At 48.2% G+C, this 14,844-nt stretch overlaps 8 protein-coding genes across 8 annotated transcripts; 3 read left to right on the top strand and 5 right to left on the bottom strand.

Moving 5' to 3' along the window:
• Positions 1-164: 164 nt before the first annotated feature.
• N7516_009164 (velvet factor family protein) lies at positions 165-1,175 on the bottom strand (the record flags this gene model as incomplete). The annotated part of the gene is made up of 1 exon (XM_057221883.1): positions 165-1,175. One exon carries the CDS (start codon positions 1,173-1,175, stop codon positions 165-167), a length of 1,011 nt encoding a protein of 336 aa, XP_057072155.1.
• A 214-nt stretch (positions 1,176-1,389) lies between these two features.
• On the bottom strand, positions 1,390-1,824 carry N7516_009163 (uncharacterized protein; the record flags this gene model as incomplete). The annotated part of the gene is made up of 1 exon (XM_057221882.1): positions 1,390-1,824. One exon carries the CDS (start codon positions 1,822-1,824, stop codon positions 1,390-1,392), a length of 435 nt encoding a protein of 144 aa, XP_057072154.1.
• Positions 1,825-4,594: 2,770 nt separating this feature from the next.
• Positions 4,595-6,556, bottom strand: N7516_009162 (uncharacterized protein; the record flags this gene model as incomplete). Its single annotated transcript, XM_057221881.1, has 1 exon — positions 4,595-6,556. One exon carries the CDS (start codon positions 6,554-6,556, stop codon positions 4,595-4,597), a length of 1,962 nt encoding a protein of 653 aa, XP_057072153.1.
• A 246-nt stretch (positions 6,557-6,802) lies between these two features.
• On the top strand, positions 6,803-7,844 carry N7516_009161 (pre-mRNA-splicing factor SYF2; the record flags this gene model as incomplete). The annotated part of the gene is made up of 3 exons (XM_057221880.1): positions 6,803-7,021; positions 7,103-7,741; positions 7,797-7,844. The coding sequence occupies 3 exons, from the start codon at positions 6,803-6,805 to the stop codon at positions 7,842-7,844; spliced, it is 906 nt and encodes a 301-aa protein (XP_057072152.1).
• Positions 7,845-8,014: 170 nt separating this feature from the next.
• horA (ubiquinone biosynthesis protein COQ11) lies at positions 8,015-9,143 on the bottom strand (the record flags this gene model as incomplete). The annotated part of the gene is made up of 4 exons (XM_057221879.1): positions 9,004-9,143; positions 8,890-8,944; positions 8,491-8,831; positions 8,015-8,436 (listed from the first exon to the last, which is right to left on the bottom strand). The coding sequence occupies exons 1-4, from the start codon at positions 9,047-9,049 to the stop codon at positions 8,015-8,017; spliced, it is 864 nt and encodes a 287-aa protein (XP_057072151.1). The 5' UTR covers positions 9,050-9,143.
• Positions 9,144-9,359: 216 nt separating this feature from the next.
• Positions 9,360-10,209, top strand: yaf9 (YEATS domain-containing protein YAF9; the record flags this gene model as incomplete). Its single annotated transcript, XM_057221878.1, has 3 exons — positions 9,360-9,392; positions 9,443-9,467; positions 9,521-10,209. 3 exons carry the CDS (start codon positions 9,360-9,362, stop codon positions 10,207-10,209), a joined length of 747 nt encoding a protein of 248 aa, XP_057072150.1.
• A 690-nt stretch (positions 10,210-10,899) lies between these two features.
• Positions 10,900-12,318, bottom strand: N7516_009158 (indoleamine 2,3-dioxygenase; the record flags this gene model as incomplete). Its single annotated transcript, XM_057221877.1, has 3 exons — positions 10,900-11,262; positions 11,340-11,954; positions 12,022-12,318. The coding sequence occupies 3 exons, from the start codon at positions 12,316-12,318 to the stop codon at positions 10,900-10,902; spliced, it is 1,275 nt and encodes a 424-aa protein (XP_057072149.1).
• Positions 12,319-13,126: 808 nt separating this feature from the next.
• On the top strand, positions 13,127-14,721 carry N7516_009157 (uncharacterized protein; the record flags this gene model as incomplete). Its single annotated transcript, XM_057221876.1, has 4 exons — positions 13,127-13,286; positions 13,351-13,688; positions 13,764-14,241; positions 14,303-14,721. 4 exons carry the CDS (start codon positions 13,127-13,129, stop codon positions 14,719-14,721), a joined length of 1,395 nt encoding a protein of 464 aa, XP_057072148.1.
• Between the last annotated feature and the right edge of the window lie 123 nt (positions 14,722-14,844).

Below are 14,844 nucleotides of genomic sequence, written 5' to 3'. Positions count from 1 at the left end.
CGAATCCAGAATCTCCCTTTCCTCATGCCAACCCGACACAAAGCCATTCACAGACTCCAAACTAACAAGTTATTTGAAGCATGATAGTATGATAGTATCAACATAACAGAAGAAGAGAAAAAAAGAATCTCTCCCCTACAAAAATGACAAGAATCCCCAACAGATCACCGCCTTTTCTTCCCCTTCCCCTTCCCATGCCCTCTCGTCTTCAACTCCACAAACCCAAGCTCCTTCAACCCCTCGGCAAGAATCGACGAATCCCTCATCCCAGGAAAATCCTTCGCAGGATAAACACGGAACGGATCAGACCAGGCCTCCGCAAGAATCGGCATCGACTGCCCCGTATCCTCAACAGAACCCCAATTCATCAATCGGAACTGGAGCCTGTAAAGACCCGCCGAGCGAATCGAGAGATCCGCGAAAATGAAAAACGTAGCTGGTTGATGGAGACGCGAGGCGGCGTGGTTGTAGGCATTGTGAGGATGGTTATCGAGACGAGGATCGGTTACCGAGGATGGGTGTGCGGGTGCGGAGTTGGGGTCTGGATCTTCGTCGACGTAGAAGGGGGACATGAAGGCTTTGCCGGATAGTAATGGGGTTGAGAAGTTGTCATCTGTGCGGGCGATGCCGTCTGTTTCCCGTTCTCTTTCTCTTTCTCTTTCTCTTTCGCGTTCGCGTTCTCTATCGTGGTTCTGACCACGGTCCCAGTCTTGATCGTGGTCGTGATCGCGCTCGCGCGAAGGTGTTTCTGTTGGTTCGGCCCATGGCAGCGAAGGCGAGACGGGGAATAGTAGACAGCCTATTGTGAAGCGGGGGTCTTGGAGGAGATCCCGGTCATCTTGGGAGGTGGAGTCGAAGTCGGTAAGGAGGATCTGCACAATTGGGGGAGGGTCGACTGGGCGGCGGTCTCTGTCGCCTGCGCCACAGGCTCGTGCTGCGATGGGCTGTTGTCGGATGTGGAGATGGTACCGAGATTGGGTTGATGGTCGTCTGGGTGGAGGAGGAGGTGATGGTGAGTGTGGCTTTGGTGAATGGTGAAGGAGTTTGTCGAAGCCGTGTGGCATTCTGTAATTCGCATTTCGGGATTGTGGTTTCGGGTCTTGGTGGGTGGTGGCTGAGATAGAATTGAATGGATAGGTGACAGCACTTTTATCTGACCAGACGGGGCTGGGCATGGCCGTGGAAGAACTACTGTGTTTATATGAATTTCGTTGGTCAGAATGTGGTTCTTGTTCGAATGTCCCTTTGTATTGTGTAACCTGTCACAGATGTGACATGGGAATGAGCGATTGTATTCGAAAATCTCAAAACCAAAGACATCGCATCAGGACGGACCACTGACAGATAGAGAGATGGTTTTCAATCGACAGAAACAAAAAGAGAGGGACTTTACTGGGACTCCACGTCGTATGTCCAGCTCCGGTGACTATCATAGTCACGGGCATGGCTCGAAGTTGGGTATGTTCTCTCTTCATATGGGTTGTAATAACTGCGGGCATCAGAGCTTCCCAAGGGTTGCTGGTATGTTCGCAGTGGGAGTGCTTGTGGCATAGGTTGTGTGTTCATGTAGGCATTGTCGGACGAGAGCATGTATCGTGGATCTGCACTTCTCTCCGGAACAACCAAGGCAGGAAGCCTTGGGCCAATGGGTGGCGCCCCGAGTATAGGACGCTCATAGCTCGAGCTCTGTATAATCTGTCGAGGTTCATGTCGGTATGGATAGGGCATGGGTATCGAACCGCGGTGTTGAGTGCGGGGGACCGAATCGATGTATGGTCGTTCCGGTGTGGAATTCCCACATTGCTGTGGCGGTGGCCTCGACATCTATCGGGAGGACTTGCGCAAGTGCCAACAGGTGGTCCTTGTGTTATAGTTTAGATCTTGCCGTATTTGGGTGTGTTTCAGATGAGGCAGGTATCAGATGAGGCATTGAAATGTAACCCAAGTGGTCAGATCATCAAAATGAGAAAAGAGTCAATGTCCCAAGTAGAATTGTATGTATGTTGGGAGTGAAACAGAGAAAAACGCACGTCAAAAATGCATATCCGGTCAATGAAGGCATCTGATAAACGGCATGTGAATGCAGCCGGTTAACAGCAGCCGGTTAATAGCAAGGCCTCATGACACGATTTCAGTATGGTCCTTTTTTTTCTTTCTCTCTCTCTTCGCTGGCTCTGTGAGATTGGATCTATACTTCCCGCGGAGATTCGTTGGCCACCGATTTTCCTCAGGAACCGGAAAAAACCAAAAAAAAAACGTCCACAAACAAAATTTAAAAACACCCTTGTTCGGTTTCCCCGGGCTATCCAATCACCCGAGAGCTGGAATATGACAGGGACCCAGGATGCAGGATGGTACCAACAGTATGGATAACTCCGTGATTTCCCTCGGGTTTTAGTAGAAACACATCTTGGATTGATTCTCTACGATTGGCGCTGTATCCACCGATGATGAGAAACGGAAGAGCCGGGGGGAACGGGCCGAGCGGGTTTTCGCCACGAGAAGGGGAGACCAGGACTAAGTGGGTGTTTGTGGACATGGGTATGTGTGGGTTGTGCCTCCATGGGAATGGTGCGTGGGAGCTGGATGAACTAGAGAACTGTTCCCTGGCAGAAACTGGCGGGGGATCTCGAATCTCTCGAAAGACGGTCAGACAATTGAACATGAGTGGACATCTTTCTGCATTGTGGAACTCGCGTGTACAACTGAAGGTTTTCCTGGGAACCGGGGTGCTTCGAAGTATCTCGTGTTGCCAGTGTACAGGTCGGCTGTTTCCGACCTAAAGGGATAGCGCCAGTGGAATTGTGCCTTTTTGCGAACCAGTCTACGGGGTTGCAGTGGGCCACAAATTGGACTATATGGGGACTATCGTGTCTTAGTCCGTCCCAAATGTGTATGTTGTAAATAGTACGGAGTACTTACTCCGTACACCGTATGGAGTACGGACGGAGTACGGTGTAACGGGTCTTTCGAAGGAGAAAACCTAGAAGATCCCCGCTTTATAGAGCACAGAAGTGCAAAATTTGGCGGATGCTGACCGACAAGCCTTTGAAGCAGTTGGTATCGACCCGGTTTTCAAAATCCCAAGTGGCTGGAGCTGGAAGCTGCTGTGAGGCGCGGTGATTGGCGTTCAACCGTTGCTTGGCAATCCTTTAGAAAGGGATCTGCCCCCTCTCTTCCCCCCACAATGGGGAATCTGAAAGCTGTGTTCATTGGGACTCCCAGTGGTAGTGGGCGTGAGAGGTATACGATATAGTCCCGGGGAATATTTTTTGTAGCAAGTGGTAAGCTTTTCGGGAGGGAAAGCCACGAGCAATAGAAACCGGCGAGTTCATCAGATAGCTTTCCTGGAATTCAAATTTAATTAAAATTTGTCGGATAACGCTCTTACCATTGCACTCGCTCGTGGATCTCCGAGTGAGCTTTGATAATTATAATTGGGGATGGGACAATGATCGTTGGCTGTCAGATCGATCGGCGAGGCAGCTGCAAGTTGGTGAAGGCGAACGAACTAAGGTTAGATAGACGGAGTTCAAATGGGTCCAAGCGTTAGAGGCAATCTATTGTCGGCGAAGAATAATGGATCCCAGAATTTTGCCTACATCATATGTGGCGCTTTGCCCATGCTGTGGGCCATTTTTGAAGATTTTGCAGCCCAATGCTGGAAAAATTTGTCCAACGAACTGGAATTCTTCGAGTAATTGCAGGAGTCTGTCAAGGGTGACCCATTTGAGCTCTAAACATCGGCAGATGTAGGAACTCAGACCCCGTGAGCTTCCACATCAGTTCTCATGCGCCGATTTTAGAGACGCAGATCACAATGGCCTCACTGCAATGATTGCTTGGTGGATGAGAATCGAACACCCTATGATGTAGGGCGAACCCACACAAGTCAAAGTTTTTCTTGGTATGCACCCCCACGTCGAAGTGTGGGAGTCGTACAATAACATGACTGCCGTCTTGAGAGTCTTGCAGATCTACAATTGTTGCGTGCTGCAGGAGTGCAATAAATCCAAGTCTCCATGTGCTCATCGTGACACAGGTGACCAGGATAGGAAGAGATATTCCGACAAGCCCCATTCATAGCAAGCCACATCCCTGACTTCAAAGGCTTCGATATCAAATGGGTGGCCATCTAAAGGGACAATCCTGATGTTGAAAATGTCGTGGGTGGCTTGACTCCCTGTGTAGAAAATCCACCTCAGTGCATATCACTGGTAAACTTATCATCACATCTCCGAGGACACCGAGATAAACCGAGATTGGATATTGATCCTAGTCGATTGCCGATCAAAAATTGTTGATTGGCAAGGGTATGTTCAAGGGTAGGGAGATCTCCGTGGGATTCTAGACGAAGAAGTAGAATATCGTAAAGCTTTTACATATTGAAAAATGAGAGTGATACTGGAGATGGAAGAGTAACTGAAAAGGACATGACTGGCGACTACAATGTTGTGGTACATCTCGATTCTGCCGCAACACATCACCACTCATATCACCGCTCAGTCATATCAACATCCTGTTCTATTCATCTGTTCTAATCAAGTGACATTTTCATGATTTCAAGATGGGTATTTCACATGCAGGGAAACATTTAATACTCTAGATCTGCACTGGGGTCCACATCCAGATAGTAAGGTCCCCAGCAATTTCGAGAATGAGTGCGTGTGCCACTAGGATAAAATGTGCGCTCAGGATTGGCTGAGAGCGTAAGATGCATCAAGGCACCAAAAGGGCCATCTGAAGGCGCTGGTCCACTGTCGATGACCCTGGTGTTCTGTCCAACGTAAAGCCCGAGGAGTTCCCCGTAATGACGGTCCCAAACCACGATGTAGCCTGATGGCTGCCATGGTTCGTCTGGTCCATACCGCATATCCATGCAGCCAACTTGCATCAAATGTAAATTGTCGGACCCCATCTGAGGAACTCCATGAATGGTCAAACGAGCCCGAATAAGGCCTAGGGTAGATGGAGTCATAGGCTTAGAAGAATCATGCAGCGCCGGAATTTGGGAGTTGGAAAATTCGATCGGTGAGTGTTCTGGTACCCATCGGAGTTCAAGCGATTCAAATTTGGAGTGGAATTCATCAAGTCGTGCCGCATTGTAATCAAGATGGGTGACTATCTTTTGGGATTGTCCGTCGTAGTCATTCAACAGATTTACGACCCTCCGCAGTGTAGCCGGAGACTTGGAGCAGCCATGAACGTAAAGTTCTGTATACAACTGTCCTCCATGATCAGGTTCAGCGGGTTTGTTATCAATTTTGGGCAAAAGTTGATCATCAAATGCTTCCCAGATCGTTTCCGAGGGATTCGAGGCCGCACTGAAATGGCTTTGACTAGCAGGGCTCCATTGAACACCCATCCTTCGATCCATGTCCTCAAGGCAAAACCCAAGTAGTTCGAGGTAGTCCTCTCCCCTCACCAAATCAGGTAATGCCTCACCCACAATAGGATCATCAAGGAGGAATCGAATATTCGGGAACTTCGCAATGAATGGCAAGTTATCACCACAATGTTGTGAGATATCTTCCAACCATTTTGCTGCTGTTTCTGACTGAACATTTTGGACTAGAGCCAGCACTATCTGATAGGCAGCGATGCAGCTTTGGTGGTTTTTAGGCTGAATATTCTTTAAAAAATGGGACCAGCATCTGCGCAGCATTCCATCGTTCCCAAGTCTAGCAAGTAGACAGATGTAATCCTGGGCCTTGGTTTCAGAATTGAATCGGTTGCCAATTTGATCAGTAGACTGCGTCCAGAACAATATATCATGCAAATTGTGATCTTGTGTCACAGATTCTTCTTCGCCTGTAATCTCAGCAAGGATGGGATTGGGATCATAGTATGGATCCTCAAAGGCTTTGCAGTCAAGTGCCTCGGAGCAATATCGGACTACCCGCAAACTTTCCTTGAGACTTAAGGCTGGAAAGCCCATCTGGTGGTGCCCATCCAAGCAGTGCCTGAGATCTGAAGTCGAAAGATTAAAAGATGCAAAGTATAAAGCTATAGTGTACATCCCAGGTTGAATAGGAAGCTGGAGACGCTTCAGTCTTGCAAACAAGTCACGTAGCACAGATAGGATTTCTGCTAGTGTGTTTTTCCGTTGACAGCGTCGCAAAGCGTGGTGTAATGGCAAACAATTACGACTCTGCAAAATCTCTGCTCCACGCCTGTCGTTGACATATCTCTCAATTAGACTCCGCAAGGAAGAGACATCGGCAATGTCGCTATTGGCATCCCACAACAACTCTTGGTTCTGCGATGTAAGCCCTTTGAGGGAGGTCCACAATGGGGGAGGTGGAGTGTTGAGCTTCCATCCAGTGACAAAAAGTCCACGAAGGTGCTCAGATAAGACCTCGTTAGTATTCGATTCAAGAAGTGGCTCAGTTGAATCTGTTAGGGCGAATCGAAGCAGTTCAGATGGTGATGGGTCATGGGGTCGTTTGATTGTTGCAGGATAGATGCTGCGCATCGATTGACCTGACAATACATTCCCAGTGTTCAGCTGTCGCCTTGATTGCAACAGCAGCAACCGAGTGTTCAACCCTCTCATGTTGACCAAAGTAAAGCTGATCTGAGATGTGGAGAACCTTGAAGATAAACACGGACTGATAAGGGGGTTAAAGTCTGGGGTTTGACTGGCAGATTAAGGGCGGTGTGGGAGGCGGTATTGGACCGCATTCGCGCTTTTATTTCGTCTTCAACCCGCTTCCATTTATTATTAACCTAGCTGCCAACAAAACAACCACCGCTTTCTATCCATAACTGCTGTGGATCTATTGATCAACCTGAGAAAATTATGGTTCGAACCAGAAATGCAGAAAAATCCGCGAAGGACGAGGCGAGCCAAGAACAGTCCATTGAGCAACCGACCGAGCAACCGACCGAGATCACGAGCGAATCGCCTGTCACAACTTCTGAAAATAAGGACACATCTCAACCAGAAGACACAAATGATGACGGTGCATCCAAAGCGCGCGAGCGAATGAATAGGTTCAAAGCCCTGCAGGCCCGGGCTGTAAGTGGTCCTCAAAATGACTTGCGCAGATCAATAGGATTAGCCAGTTTAACTTCCTCACATAACTGACACAACATATAGAAATCTGCAACGGAGCGCAACCTAAAAGAGACTGCAGCTGAGTCCCAACGTCTGACTACGGACCCGGCTCTGCTAAATACATTGTCCCGCAAGCATGCATTCGCCTCCCACAACCTCCTCAAAGCAGACACCGAAGCTGGCGGAGAAGATTTCGAGCGCAAGCGCGCATGGGACTGGACAGTCGACGAATCGGAGAAATGGGATAGGCGCATGGAGAAGAAGCAACGCCACCGAGATGACGTGGCTTTCCAGGACTACACTCAAGATGCCCGCAAGATTTACAAGAGACAGTTAAGGGAGATGGCACCGAACTTCGAGTCCTACCAAAAAGACAAGCTTGCTGCGATTGAGAGAGCCGCGGCTAACGGTGATCTCGAGATTGTGGAGACAGAGGATGGTGAAATGATTGCAATCGATAAGAACGGTAGCTTCTATTCCACTGCGGACTCGACTGGATTTACGGAAAGCAAACCAGATCGGGCTGCTGTTGACAGACTGGTCAACGATATCCAGAAGGCAGAGGAGGTGCGCCTGAAGAAACGCAAGGAGCGCCGTGGTGGTGATGATGACGCGGATGTGACATACATCAACCAGAAGAACAGACAGTTCAACCAGAAACTCGCTCGCTTCTACAACAAGGTCAGTGTTCCCTTGCTTTGTTTTTGTGTGATCGTTTCGCTAACACTTTTCTTAGTACACAACCGAAATTCGGGACAGCTTCGAGCGTGGTACCATGATCTAATTTGAATGTGAAATTGATAGCGATATTTTACATGAGTGGAACTTCCGAGCTATCCAGCTGTATTTGGACAAGGCATCAATCAACAGGCGGAGATTCCGCATATTTTCCCCTCTGCCCAAAAAAAAAACATTGTTTTACAAACATACACGTCACTTGATCAGCCAACATATCTAAAGCATCGTCTTTCGCCAGGCTTTTGTTGCAAGTGCCTCAATCTGTTTTGTTCCGACTGCACCCTTGGTGGACTCATCCTCCAATGCCTCGACCACCGCTTCGCTCACGATATCGGCTTTGAGGGGCTTCTCGGCCATAGCCCCGAGGAATCCGAGCTTATTCCCGAGGAATGTGTTGAACTCTGAGGCAACAAAGCCACCCATTGCAAGTGGCAGCGTTAACTTCCGACTCGAGTCGTACATGAAGCCCGGGCGTATGAAGACGCTTCGTAGGTCTGGAAGGTTGGATGTGATAGTCGCCTCTGCTTCTCTTTTAGTACTGAGGTACCTGGCTGGTAGAACTGGTGCCCCGGCCGCCGCAGAGATGTAAACGAAGGTCGGAACATGTTCGTTGACGGACTCTTTAGCTAGCGCAATTGCTAAATCACACATGTGTCAGCTTTCGAAATAGACTTTAGCACTCTTGTACGCACCAGAATCTCGATTCATCAGCTCATAGGTCAGCTGTTTATCTTTCTCCTTTGGCTCTAAAGCCTCGCCTTCTTGTCTCGTTAAAGGGTTTTGGCTTCCAAGCTTAGATGTACTAAAAGCTCGTTGAAGGCCGCTAAGAATTGGTTCCCTCCCTTGCACAACGCCTTTGTAGTCGGCTTCCAAGAGGATTCCCATTGAGTGGACGACAGCAGAGGCACCATGCAAATGTGGCTTGTAGCTCTCTGGCTTGAGGATATCGGCCTTGGTCCATTCCACGGAGCCTGCCCAGCTGGGCCGTTCCCGAGAATCGGTGACTGTGTCCCATCGAGGCTCACCAGATCGACTAGACAATGATCAGCATTTCGCTCTTCCATAGGTTCATACATTGGCGGGAAGGCTACCTTAATGATATAACTGTCCATCCCCTTGCTGTTGCGGCTTTACAGATCCTGGATCCTGGAATAGCTAGTCAGTAACATGGTATTTCTATTTTGCCCGGGATGGGCATCACAAACCCAAAAAACCACTTCCTCCAGCAACGACTAGTCTTTTGGTCGGCATGCTGTAGCTTTGAGATAGCTCCGGAGAATGATATCACTAAAGAATCGAAATAGTAGCCCCAGGTATTTAGGATAGCAATTGATACTTCAGAGCTGAGCTGAGGAAGTCAATATCAAGTTCTTCAATAAGTAAAACAATGAAATAGTTCAAGGTAATTGTCTTTTGACTAGAAGTTATGTTCGGCATCATTCGCCTTCTTGTCGGCCCACTTGAGCCACGCCGGATTATCCTTTTTTCCGCGACTTTCTTGCGCCCTTGTTCTGGACAATCCATTCCCATCTGATTCTACAATCTACATTCAACTTACAAGATGGTATCTGCCACAGGAAACAAGCGCGTCAGGGTAAGCTTCAAAGCCTGAGAAATACCGAAATCAAACTAACACGTTCGCAGGGCGTCTCGGTGTTCCGGCCATTTGGTATGTCCGCAAAGCGCGCATCATCACCAACAGTCACAAGCTAACAAACACAGTATTTGGCAGTATAGCGCACCCCTTCGATCCCGAGAATAAGCCCTCAGACTGTCCTCCAGATCACACCCACAGGTGGGAGATATTCGTCAAGGGAGTGAACGGCGAAGACATCTCCTACTGGCTAAAGAAAGTCCAATTCAAGCTGCACGAGACATACGCCCATAATGTGCGCTCGATCGAGCAGGCGCCCTTTAGAGTTTCCGAAACTGGCTGGGGTGAATTCGAAATTCAGATCAAGCTCTACTTTGTGGCCGAGTCAAACGAAAAGCCGCAAACCCTGTGGCATAGTCTGAAGCTACACCCTTACGGCCCAGATGCGGAGGGAATGAAAGAACGTCGGGAAAGTGTGATCAGCCAGAACTACGAAGAGATCATTTTCAATGAGCCCGTTGAGCCGTTCTACGAGATCCTTACCGGAAGCTTTGCGGGTGGTCAGCCTGCCAAGAGCAAGGGAAAGAATACCAAGCAGATTGGGAACGGCAGGACAGCGGATATTCCGATGAGTGATGCGCCCGGGAACCCATACAGTCGGATGACCGAGAGGAAAGAGCTTGATCGCATGGCCGAGGCCACTCAGACAGTTGAACAAATGATCAGGGAAGAGAAGGAACGCTTGGTTGAGAGGGAGAAGTATCTGGCCCAGCTGCGAGAGAGTGAGGGTGTGCCAGCCAACATGAAGAAGCGGTGATTGCTTCAGGCTTTTTTTTAGCCAAAGACCACACAGCCCATTGCCGTGTGGTTGACTGTTGACTTTTGAGCACCCCGTTAGAATGTGCCTGACCAACAACCCTAATTACCCCGGTTCAAATGTTCCTCGGTGCTGGGACCTTTTGGAGTGGCTTTACGGCTCCGAACAGTCGAAGTTCGTGTCTTTACGCTGATAATCGCCTGGCCACAAGATCCAGCCTGTCTGTTTCCACCCAATTCATCACAACTATTGCATTGTATGCCAGCTACAACCAAAAGAGGCTCGTATATGTGCATCATCACATGTTGTGCCTATCAATCACATGGAGCCCTTTTCTCATTACTGTGAGGTGGAACGTTGCAGACCATGCTTCAGGGAATCCTGTGGATGATGCATTGGGGATTCTATTCAAACCATATTCATACCAAGTTTGCAAGAAGCTTAGCTCGGGTGTCTGCCACCTACCTCGGAAAGCGAAATCCCACAAGGATACAGTCCTATCGCTGTTGATGTGCCTCCAGGTCTCCAGATGTATTCTATGCTAGTTCGTGATATGATTCTCTGTTTAGGAAGGTCATTTTGAACAATAGTATTAATGGCAATCAACCAATAACAATTACAATATGAAAAGACAAGTCTATATCACAAAATATTCGTTCAATCATCGCATGTCCATCTGAACCTGAACACCTAGCACTTGGCATCTTGAACCGTATCTCTGGTCTTTTTCAGGAAGGGTATCAAATCCGTGCCACCAGTTCCAGCAAGCTTAGTCTTCGCGCCTGCTTCTTTCATTTGAGAGCTGGCCGTGGCTAGATTCATTGTGTCTTTCCCCTGTTCAACTGGATTCGGCTGCCTCGACGCCATGATAATGTATCGGGTGACCATCTGGATGTGTGTATCACGGAAAGCCTTGAGCTCATTCACAGTGGCGTTGTATGCATCCTTAAGCGACTGAACCGGCGAGTCCAGTATAAACGAACGAACATTAGCTCGATCAGATAGCTCTTCAAGGAAGCGTCTATGCGGACCAGGCATGTAGTCTCGCATTTGCTGTATTTGGTGTCAATGTTTATTCACGCATGTCTAGAAGATAAACACCGAAGTCCAATATCCCGTGATGGCCTTACCTGAATAAAACTCGGCCCACAAGCCTGCTTCCCATCTGTCGCAGAGTGCTTAATACCAAGGAAAATATCAAGTGCTTGAATCAGCGAGCTCTGTGCATTACTCCCACCACTCAACTGGAGCCAATTTCCCGGTATTTCCACTCCATCACTATCACCCACATCATAATACACGCCATTGGGAAGACCAGCATGACCCATATTCTTACTGCCAGCCAAGAATGGCCGAAGCTGGTGGAAGAAGACAGCCGGCTTGTTGTGCTCGTACATCCTTTTTAGAGTCAATGTGAGGTCGCACAAACCGTCGGCGAACCTGCACAAGAGGGCAGTGAGTAGGTCTACGTCATTGGCAGTAACTGCCTTGAAAGCGTCTCGCATCAAGGACATGAGCTTGATGCCTTTGGCTTCAACGGCGACAGAGATCACCATAAACCATTCCTCATCTTTTGTGCCGGTAAAGGAGGTTTGAACGTGGAGGTTGTCTGGGTCTGTGATGTCTGCTTCTGGGTGGGAAGGTAGGAAGTTCCATAGTGTGAGGCCGGCGTAGGTAGCGCAGGCAGGAAGCTCGAGGTGGGCTGATATCTCAAGGAAGGGTTTTGAGACTGAGGGGGGCAGTCTCTGTTGTCTGGATGTTAGGAACATTTTTGTTTTGGACGGAAAGGAAAGAGGGTGCGAGGGTGTTTACGTCTTTTGGGGTTTCCCCTCCCCAGATATAGGCATGGGCGAGATATCCCATAATAACACATGCTCTTCGCCATTCTGGTTCGGTCTGAAGATGCTCAGTTGTGCAGACGGGCATATTATCGATTTTCTCGCGGATTTGGCTTGTTTGGATGAGGATTGGGAGTTGGCTGGCTATATCCTCCCAGGACGCGTAATAAGGGTTTGAGATTCTGGCTAGGGGAAGGCTATCTGAGAGAAAGCCTTGCTCGGCATAATTCTCGAAAAGATCATTGAGGACAGCATCTGTTGATTGCAACATTGTGGATGATGGATTGTGGATCGTGGAGTAGTGTTCGTTCGGGAGGAAGAACAACTTCTGGCGTGGGTGTGAACAAAAAGACAAAGGGGAAACACAGCCTTTGAGATTTATAGTGCAACAATAGTTTTAGTGCTATATGGCTTCATTATTGAAATATCTTACTGCATCGGCTTGTGTCGGGGCCCATTTAGTCAAGATATCTATACAACCCGGAAGATATCCCGGATCTATATCCGTCTTCCGTCTCCGATTAAATTAATCAAGGAAACACATCCTTTTTGAGTTCGATGTTGCGGTCAAGACTTGAAGACGTGGGTTCTGTTTGCTATCAAACATTTTGATTGCTGTTCTTTGCTAACTGGTCTACAGTCTGCATAGTAGACAAGCCATCTGTAAATATTGATGGCGTTATGATGAATGTAATGCATGTAATGCATGTAATGCATGAGAGATATAGTAGATAGCCTATGAGAAGGCAATATATATATTATGTTATACATCGGTGAGATCATGAAATAACAAGAGTAATAAAGGGCAATGATAGCCATGATGGTCAACCACTTAGAAAGTAGTATAGAGACGGATCGGGGAGACGGAGGCGGAACAAGATCCGGGTTGGAATTGTTGCATCTCCGTTGAATGTCCCTGGTCTCCGATTCGGCACTTTCCTTATAAAAAGAAAAGTCCATTTCCCGATTATCATCTTCCTAACTCATTCGAAGTTGCTTATAAACTCAAATCCCTGCTTGACTTACTATACCATACATACCATACATATTCGACACATCTCATAACATTTATCACCAATATGACGGGCACCAAGGTTTCTAAGCCAGTATTCCCTGCAGAGGCATCATCACAAGAGTATGCCACATCTCTGGACGCAGCGGATCATCTGCGTGAATTCCGCGACCAGTTTATTATTCCCTCCAAGGCGAATCTTCTGACAAAGAAGCTGGCGAAGCCAGGTAAGAACGATATCCCCGCGGAGACGCGAAATATAGTTTGAATATGGCTAACAAGCCCATGTAGGTCTCTCGTCAGAGCCAAGTACTTACTTTTGCGGTAACTCATTGGGTATTCAGCCCAAGGCCGTGTCGAAGTATATGGAAGCCCAGTTGGATACTTGGTCCTCTATCGGTGTCTGTGGACACTTTACCGACCTTGAAGGTTCACCATTGAAACAGTGGCAGCTACTGTCTGAACAGGCAGCTGCTTCAATGTCCCGCATTGTCGGGGCTGCGCCTGAAGAAGTTGCGGCCATGGGAACCTTGACTACCAATCTCCACCTGTTGCTTGCAAGCTTCTACAAGCCGACTGAGACCAAGAGGAAGATTCTCATGGATTGGAAGGCATTCCCTAGTGACCATGTAAGTTTACAATCTACAATGGAAATGATTGACTCGGGATCAACATTGATAATCAACAACCTAACACGTTTATAGTATGCAATCGAATCACAAATTGCCTGGCATGACCTAGATGCAAATGAGAACATGATTCTCATTGGCCCGGATGAGGGACAACACGAAGTCTCAACAGAGAAAATCCTGTCCTACATCGACGAGCATGCTGAAACTGCAGCGCTGCTTCTTCTTCCCGGTATCCAATACTACACCGGACAGCTATTTGACATCCCCACAATCACCAAGTACGCCCAATCAAAGAACCTCATCGTTGGATGGGACCTAGCACACGCGTATGGAAACGTGGAAGTGAAGTTGCACGACTGGAATGTCGACTTCGCAGTTTGGTGCACGTACAAGTACGGCAATGCTGGGCCCGGCGCGATAGGCGGTCTTTTCGTGCACGAGAGACACGGTCAGGTTGATTATAGTGCTGGATCAGATGCTCCCCAGTTCCGCCACCGCCTGACAGGATGGTATGGTGGTGACCGGTCGGTGAGATTTAAGATGGACAACAGTCAGTTTCTTCGTAATCGTGTCGCGCGATGCATAACCTAGCATATGCTAACCACCAGCAGAGTTCAAGCCTATTCCCGGAGCTGGAGGCTTCCAGGTCTCCAACCCTTCAGTCATTGATCTAACTTGTCTTTGTGCGGCTTTGTCCGTCTTTGATCAGACCTCCATGGCCGATTTACGCCAAAAGTCATTGAAGCTGACGGCATATTTGGAGTTCCTGCTTCTGAAGGAGACCGACGAGAAGACCCGTCCGTTTGATATTATCACTCCATCAGATCCCCATGCTCGAGGTGCTCAGCTAAGTGTTTTGCTCAAGCCTGGCTTGCTGCACAAGGTATCAGAACGACTACAGAATGCAGGTATCATTTGCGACAAGCGGGAGCCGGGCGTTGTTCGTGTGGCCCCGGTGCCGTTGTACAACACTTTCTCCGAGGTGTTCAACTTTGTCAAGGAATTCAAGGGCGCTTTGGCCTCATCGTAGTTTATAAATAATATTATGAAGACAAATGTGGATAAACATCGAGTACGATAATACAATGCACAGTGAATAATACGCCGTGGGCCTTTCATGGCTGTTCAATCTCAGGATGTCAGACAAGATAGA

This window comes from Penicillium verrucosum, assembly GCF_028828655.1.
Source record: "Penicillium verrucosum strain IBT 35672 chromosome Unknown utg000003l_segment0_segment0, whole genome shotgun sequence".
Lineage (NCBI taxonomy): Eukaryota > Fungi > Ascomycota > Eurotiomycetes > Eurotiales > Aspergillaceae > Penicillium > Penicillium verrucosum.
Note: the sequence above shows the minus strand (reverse complement) of the source record. Positions and strands in the feature narration are given on the sequence as shown.